The sequence below is a fragment of the Juglans microcarpa x Juglans regia genome, chromosome 3D, assembly GCF_004785595.1.
Source record: "Juglans microcarpa x Juglans regia isolate MS1-56 chromosome 3D, Jm3101_v1.0, whole genome shotgun sequence".
Taxonomy (NCBI): domain Eukaryota; kingdom Viridiplantae; phylum Streptophyta; class Magnoliopsida; order Fagales; family Juglandaceae; genus Juglans; species Juglans microcarpa x Juglans regia.
Window position 1 is genome coordinate 6,745,229 of NC_054598.1, and position 8,294 is coordinate 6,753,522.

At 36.3% G+C, this 8,294-nt stretch overlaps 1 protein-coding gene across 2 annotated transcripts; it reads right to left on the reverse strand.

Moving 5' to 3' along the window:
• Positions 1-499: 499 nt before the first annotated feature.
• Positions 500-4,545, reverse strand: LOC121256133 (rop guanine nucleotide exchange factor 1-like). 2 transcript variants are annotated; one of them, XM_041156788.1, is made up of 5 exons: positions 3,923-4,545; positions 3,410-3,526; positions 2,748-3,280; positions 1,874-2,227; positions 500-1,151 (listed from the first exon to the last, which is right to left on the reverse strand). In XM_041156788.1, the coding sequence occupies exons 1-5, from the start codon at positions 4,215-4,217 to the stop codon at positions 723-725; spliced, it is 1,728 nt and encodes a 575-aa protein (XP_041012722.1). In that variant the 5' UTR covers positions 4,218-4,545; the 3' UTR covers positions 500-722. The 2 variants fall into 2 exon arrangements, with proteins under 2 accessions (XP_041012722.1, XP_041012723.1); XM_041156789.1 differs by lacking the exon at positions 3,923-4,545 and adding an exon at positions 3,609-3,775.
• Positions 4,546-8,294: the final 3,749 nt, after the last annotated feature.

An 8,294-nucleotide genomic window follows, 5' to 3' on the forward strand; every position in this document is an offset into this window, starting at 1 on the left:
GTTGAATCACCAAACCAGCTCTTTAAACTGCCCAGAAGAAAACAAATTGAAGGATCAGATGTTTAAAGATTGTAAATTTCACATCGATATTAACAACCGAAGAGTCCTCTTGCGGGACTTGAGGATGTTAAACGAAGATCAAATGTCGCTTTCACAGCAGACAGGAATGGATGGGATGCCTCGAGTAAATTAGAGTGGGGCTATAGGCGTGAATGCATCAGTGTTGGTAGGTTAGCTAGAAGGTTGCTTTCTTGGCGTTTCTTAGTCCGGACAAAAAGAAATTATAGCATTTGGCATGGCTTGCTTTGCCCTCTTTAATGCTTTTAAGATTTACCTTGTGCTGAAAGTGATTGTGCATAGTTTTAAGTGAGAACCCTTTCCCTCAAGAGTTTGCAGTGCGTACTCAAGCATACTCTCAACGGAAACGCGAGTTTGGCTTTGACATGGGAGAGAGAGAAAAAAAAAAAAAACGAAACAAAACTTCAGAGCATTAAAAATATGAGAAAATATAATCTTTTCACTTATCACCTGATAAAACTCCATGATCTAATGTCAAAACTTTAAACCATCCTAATTATATTGCTAAAAATATACAATATTACCCCCTCCCAGATTTCTCGTTCTCACAGCCTCAGGGCTTTCAGTCCACCTCTGCAACTTCTTTGTTAGTTTAAGTCAACTGTTCTAACTTAAATTCACCTAGAAGGGTAAATTACTCGGACTCAATCTCGTTCCGGGGCATTTCCGGGAACCCTTCTGGCACTGAGGTTCCCAGTATACGACCACACTCGGTCTAAATCAGCAACGACTAGTTTTTCAGACTTCAAATCGATTGCATCCTTAGGAGTGGTCCTCCTCCGAGAGGAATGTGCTCTCCCAGGGCTTCCCATTACTGGTGTAGAACAGAAGGTTGGAGTCGCAAATGGTGAGCCATACGGGGTGTGGTGGATTGAGAAAGGGCTAGGAGACATTCTTTTCTGAATAGGAAGACCACCTAGACCTCCCCTGTTGAAAATGGACATTGATTCCGCTGCAGCACATTGCTTGGTCGCATCATCTACATAGAGAACGTCATCTATCCTGGCCATTATGTTAAATGCCAAGCTTTCCATCACTCTTGAGTAGCTTTCCAGAATTGACTGCCCTACATCCTGCCAGAAAATTTCTAACATGTTTTACTTCACTGGAAAATTCCTACCATCTATTCCCAAAAGATACCGCACGGTCGTAGCATGGTAATTGGTAAAGACAATATGGGAAGCTTCTTCAAACAGAAGAAGGGAAAAAACAAAGAACTCTAAATCAAATTCCCCATTCATCTCTAATAAGACTCAAGAAAGATTTGCCACTTGTACTGTAATGGGAAGTAGGCGATTTCCTGGACCAAGAAATCCTGTCCCTCCCTCTCCCCCCTCCCATCCTAGACCAAGATCTGTCAGTTGTCCTCTTAAGGCTCCACTAAAATGGTCCAGCTACAAAACTTAATCCAGGAAATGAATCATTCACTATTGCGTCTCTTGAGGTTCTTACTGGTACAGACCACACATGTTCTGATTGTGAATTATGGCAACAAGACTATATAGTTAGAAGTATGTACTGGCACCCACAGCTTTCAATATCACAATGCCCCCAACTTTCCAAGAAACCCCATTTCCTCACTGCACCATTTGAGCCACAATGTATTGATAACCAAATTCTTTTTTATAAGTAATGAAAACCAAAATAACAGTGACAGATATTGTTGCAAATAAGCCAAAAAATTGAGTCACTGCATATTTGGCATCAATAATCAAAGTAATGCGTGTTTGTGCATGTGAATCTATTTGTAAAATGTCATGTTTTTAGATCATAAAAGTTTATGAGAGCATCATACCTTATTGTATTGGATTTTGTTCATGTCTAGTGCAGTTTGTGGGAGGCCAGGGAATCGAAGCCTCAAGCTCTGTAAGAGGGTCTCTGCTCTTTGGGCCAAAAAATTATTCTTATCAGTATCAGCAACAAGGCCCTTGACCTTGCCACCCCAAGACGAGCGCCTAGATTTCATGTGAGTTGCGAGTTTCCTCTGGTCTTTCTGCTTCCAGACATGGGTTGCTGCCTCCATCCTGTTAGCTATCTCCAGAGTGTGATGCTCAGATGAAAGGTCCAGGCAATCAAGTAGACAGTCTGGAGAGAACTGCTCAGCAGTTATGTAGCGATAAATGATATCACCGAGACATGTTTTCCCACTCTGCAATGGAAATCAAACAACAAAAGGTATCAATATCCTAATGCACAAGAACAAGTTTTTTCCTATTTTTTTTTTTTTTTTTTTTGGTTATGGGGGTTGTAGACCCATTTGTTTACATTCTCATTGATTTTTAATAAAACCATTAGCGCCTACCATATTACTTAAAAATAAATTTTACACAAGTTAGAGAAGCATGCCACAGCATAAAATGAGAGAGGTCAGCGGTTAATAAACAGATAAAGATTCAAAGATTCAAGCATCTTCTCGTCTTCTAGACACTGTTTAAATAGGGATTTAGCACTGGAAAAAAGACCACAGGTATATATCCACCTACATCTCCTTCAATTAACAACCATTTCCAACGGCAATTGGTTATAATGGACCACTTATAAATTGCAAACACGGTAAATGGGTCAGATGCAGACTAATATATGAAGCAAAGCCGATGAAATGCATGCAGACTTATACATGCTAACTGTGTAATGTTAACATCACAATTAACCAGCGTGGAAACCCATACCTTGGGTAATGTCTCCAAGTAAGCACTGGGGATCTCCATCTCAGCTAGCACACTGCTATTAATTGCCAAGGCCGCCTTCAGTATCTGGTTTGCACAGTCCCTACACTGCTGCAGCCTTTTCCTTGCACCATCTGACAACCCACATGGCTGTACTTTTGGACATGGCAGCCACCACTTCTCTTCCTGCCTAACTGAAGGCCTCGCACCCCGCGATGTGTAAGCATCACAATCTTTTGTTTCGCCCACAACTATCCCCCGATCATCGTACCAAAATTCTGTATCACAAAACCCATCAAGTATACCAAGCAACATCGCATCAAGCTTTTTAAGTGCAGGTAGATTTATATACAAATCCGAGCGTGGCCTAGTTGCCATGACTTCGTATGTGCCTCCACCAGGGAACTGTTGTATCGAGGGGACGAGCTCCACTATGGAATCACTCACACATAAGAGCCACTCCATTTCTCGGCGCCACATTGCCTTCTTCTGCAGCGCAAGTGGCTCTAACCTCCACAGTTCACCAAACACGGTAGCTGCCATGGGAAACAAAATCAAAGTATTCAAACCATGAAACCAAGATATTACCAGGGAATAGATTCACATAAATACATATATATATATATATATATATTTAAATGGAAGAGCAGAGACAGCTGACTGACCAGAGAGATTGGTGATGGCATTTGATATGGCAAGGGCAGTGCACACTCCTTTCCCTCCACCAGACATGTCTTCTCCGAGAAGAAGCTTCGCAAATCTCTCCTTCATCATCTCAACCTCTGATAAAAAAATAAAAAATAAAATCAACACTAAAATTATAAAGTTCTTCTAAAATTATAAAGACTGAGATCTCAGCTTAACTATGCACGGTAGAGACGCTGGAGTAAATTTGGCAAAAAACAAAAAACTGCAGTAACTATTTTGACGCCATGCGTTCCATCATGCTTCTCATTAACAATACAGTGCATCGGCAAAAAATAATTTGAGTTCAGAATTTTTTTGTTTTGAAAGGAAACAAACAGAGACGACAGAAGTTTAAAGAGGAGACATAAAATTACTTGGACAAGTAAAAATTAAGCACACATGTGTCACTCAGTGTCCCGGTTTAGTAACAAATTTAGAGCTAAAATATTCAATAATAACTAAAACTAAACAAGACAAAAGAGACGGACTACCGGATAAATCTGTTTCCCGTTTCTCAGGCTTCTGATCCCAAAGCACCACATCCTTGCCTCCAATCACTGGCAGCATCACTGGCGCCATGAGACCGAAATTCCGGACGAGGGGACGGGGAGAGGAGGTGATAGAGCTGGATGCGCCGCCCTCGGCGTCGAACCGCCGACAGGTAAAGCTACTGCAGCTCTCGGACTCGCTGACGTCAGCGCTCAAGCTGTAACTCCCGCAACGCTCGCTCTGCTCCTGGTCGGAGACGTACCCGTCCTCCTCCTCCTCCTCCGAAATGCTTCCCATTTCCACTGCCAAGATCGGACTCTCTCAACACGGATCTAGAGCAGTCAAGCGGACATCTGCTACAATGCGATGCAGCGGGGCAAATTCAAGCGAAACCAAACCCAGAATTAAAACAAAAAATAAAAAAAGGGCCGCGTGGTTTGAAGCGGTAATGTGAAGATGATGATTGACGAAAAAGAAAAAGCGGGTATAAAAAAGCTCTCTGCCTCTCTCGGAGATAGGTTTACTCCCAACGTACTCTTTCTCCCGCTATATTTCAATAAAACAATATTACATATCCTCTCTCTCTCTCTCTCTCTCTCTGAACTGGCGATGGTTTGGTAATGCTAGTGGACCCAGTGCTACTAGTGCCACTGCTGCTTCTGTTATTGATGGGAGCAAAAGGTCCAAGAAAAGCAAAAGAGACGGCGTCTGCAGGGCTTAGCACCCGACACGCCCACTTTTCACCCGGTCCTACTCTGCACCCTCCTTAATTAAGACGTTCCTTCTAACCCAGAGGCCCACCTTGCTTACGTGGACGTAAACTTCTATCGTCGGTTCCCCATCTGGCAATGTCGTGTCATGAACCTTAGTATATTGTAACGAAGAGAAATGTTTACTCGTTATTCTCGTCTCACACGTCAATAAATAATTTGTTATATAGTTTAGTAGGAATAAAATTAAAAAAATAAAAATAAATAAAATGAGTGATGTGTGAAATGATAAATAATAAAACTTATTGTAAAATTGGAATCAATGATTATTATTTATTATTACTTCAAAATTTAAAATTTATCTCTTAAATTAAATTATCTCACATAAGTACTGTCTATATTATACACCGATTTAATAATATAATATTTTATTATTGGTAACAAATAATGTCTAATTTTTAACCTTTTTAACTATAAATTATTTTATTTTCAAGTCAGTATTTAAAACACACCATCAATATTACTTCAATAGTAAGATTTGATTTGTAATATTCAAATTTTAAAATCTATCTTTAAAATCAAATTATATCATTTAAGTAATTTACTATATATATTCTTCATATTGAGTTATAAATATAATTTTTATTTAAGAGATAATCAAGTATATATTTTAAATATACAAATATCGTGTACTTTTTTTATAAAATAGTAGGCATCAGTGTCAAGATATTTTTACAAGAATTTAAGGCTTGCATGCTTAAAATTTGTACTTGCTCGCTTATTAAAAAAATCTACAGTTAATTTAAGAAAAATAATATTTGCACTTGTAGTGAATGCTCTATAATTTTTTTAAAAAAATGAATAAATACGAGATTAATATAAAAAAAAATTGTGAGTAAATATAAGGCTAATATGAAAAAAATAATAATAATTATTTAATAATAGATCCCACATTTTTTTAAATAATTATATGATATTTTTACATTGTACAATTGTATGTGGTGTTACTTTTGAGTTAAACATCTCAAATTTGTATCTAAAATCACTCAATTATTATTTTATTTTTTTCCGGATAGTTTGATTAAAGCGAGGCGTTCTCAGATGATGAGCTCTGGATCTCCACCCCAAGTCTGATTCATTTTTATCTTAAACTAAGATTGATGGTTAAGATTGTATTTATTTTCATTCATTTCAAAAATCATGATTGAATTAGGATACAAATTGTAATCTTTAAACTTTGTGAAAGCAACTACAAAGTTTTTAAAATCTATGTCCGGTTTACAAATCGTCCCAAATTACTGACTAATTTCAACTCTTTTTTTTTTTTTTTTAAATAGATTTCATTTCATTCGCTAAATTTGAAGTTACAGCTATGACTAATTCATACAGAAAAAAAACCTAAATTACCAACCAAACTACACATCTAATAGGGACTCCCATGTCTACAAATTTATTTGTAACGAATATTATCTTAACTTCTATAAACTCTTTCCTGACAAATGTCAAAGAGAAAAACGCTATGTAAAAACATAATTAAACAATCCCCTTCCTCCAAAGGAGGCGAGATACCATCACCCTCCATTCTCCAAAGAAGGCGATGTACCGTCACCCTCATTCTTAAAAAAAGGCGAGGTAACTATCACCTTCCGTCCTCCAAATGAGGCAATGTACTATTCTGCTATGGACATCAAATTCAATAGTCTATTTTTTTTACAAAAAAACTAACAACAAAAGACAGAACATAAAATACATAGGAAAAAATTGAAAAAAAAAACAAATCTTCAAATGTAAACACTGGACTGAACAAAAGCACTAGGCAAAGGGCTATAATGGCACGTGAAGGACACACGCCACTCTAGGAGTTAGCCCGACTGTCGATCTTGAAAACCCGACATCGCTGGCCCCAAAAACACTGAGAATGGTGTTGACAGAAAGCTTATTGCGGCCTTCAACCTGCATGTGCGTGCTACACGCCGCTCATTTCGGTGCAGCGTTAGGTAGACTGGAAGATCGGCAGCTGAGGAACACCATGGTGGGGCGCATTTAGTATTTTGGTCGCCGAAAAATCCCAGATCAGCGTTTCTCCTTTATTTGACATAAAAAACTCACACAAAAACAAAGACACAATAAAACAATGTCTGAGCAAGCAAGGAGGGAGGGAGGAAGGAAGGGGGCTGAAGCTCCCACCCCCTTCAAATTGGTTTCGTTTTTGGGTGAGGTTTTAGAGAAAATGGAGAGGTTCTCTCCGTCCAAGCAACCTATCTAGTGACTATATATGCATTTCAACTAATCTTACATGTTCATTATAACTCACTTAAATTTTCACACAAAATACAATAAAAAAATTGTTACAGACACAAAGAGATTATACAAAGTAAATTCACAAACTGATGTAACTTCATAGAATCCGTTAGATCTACTTTATAATAAAATTAATTTTATAATTTAATGTACAATATTAAGCTACATCAGTCTGTAGGTTTATTTTTGTGTAATCACTTTATGGTTAAAGTATTTTTTTATAATAAATAATTCAAAATTTTTAGATCCCAAAAAAATAATATTATTATTTTTAGTAATGCTACTCATTATTCATTTTCTCATCATCTAATGATGTGGCATTAGATAATTGAAAACTATTTATTTTGTTTTACTTGTAAACCTATCATTTAATACCCCATCAAGAGATGATGAGTATAATTTTTCTGAAAAATAATGTTTTAATAATATTTTATTCAATTGTTAACTTTCAACTCAACTCACTATTTAAACCTTTCATAAAGCCTATGATTTGGATAAGAGTCGTGCTACATGTATCGATGGTGTACCCTGGCAAATTCTCCCGGTCATTTGGTCTTCTTTTTTATTTATTTCATTTTTTTATACACTTAAACATTTAAAAAAAAAACATAACATTATTAAAAAAACACATTCTTAATCACTAAAAAAAAAAAATTGTATCAAAATCCATTGTTGGTAGGATGCTCGAAACAACTAGCATTATTCTTTCGATAAATTCTAAGGCTACGTTTGGATTCAGAACTCTCTTTAACTCATTTCATCATCATTACAATTTTTTTAAATTTTTAAGCAAAATGTAATAAATAATTCAATTTTTTTAAATATAATAATAATAATAATAATATTAAAAATAATATTCTAACAATATTTTATTTAACTTATCTAAAACTCTCTCAAGTGATATGAATCAAAGGTCGAATACCGTTGAATTGCAATAAATAAATAAACACTTTTATAATGAAAATATTTTCCCATGAAAAATCCTTTCAGAATTATTATTAGGGAAATGTTAGGGAGTTGGTTTTGGGCTTCCGTTTATGTTGCCAAATGTATTTTTTTTATTTTTGTAGTTTTTTTTACTTAGTGGTTAAAAAAATATTAGTTAATAATATTATGAATTTTTTTAAATATATAAAAGTGTTAAAAAAATATTGTGGAAAAAAAAAAACTAAAAAAAATAATAAAAAAGACACCGAGCAAAATAAACGGGAGTCCACTATCATTTTTCTTATTATTATGGTCCATCGATGGGATATAATTCCCACTATTGAATGTACGACCTGATACAATCTAGACCGTTGAAAGGCAAGTGATCCAAGATGATGTGGGCCCTACCGGTCATCGACGGTCCAGGTTCTATCGC

Bases quoted from the DNA above. Each gene is read 5' to 3' on its own strand.
- LOC121256133 (XM_041156788.1), bottom strand. From the start codon at position 4,217: ATGGGAAGCATTTCGGAGGAGGAGGAGGAGGACGGGTACGTCTCCGAC. The intron at 3,527-3,922 runs GTAGTCCGTCTC...TTTTTTTATCAG, and splicing joins ACGGGAAACAGATTTATCCG to AGGTTGAGATGATGAAGGAG. The intron at 1,152-1,873 runs GTATGATGCTCT...ATTTTCTGGCAG, and splicing joins ACAAAATCCAATACAATAAG to GATGTAGGGCAGTCAATTCT.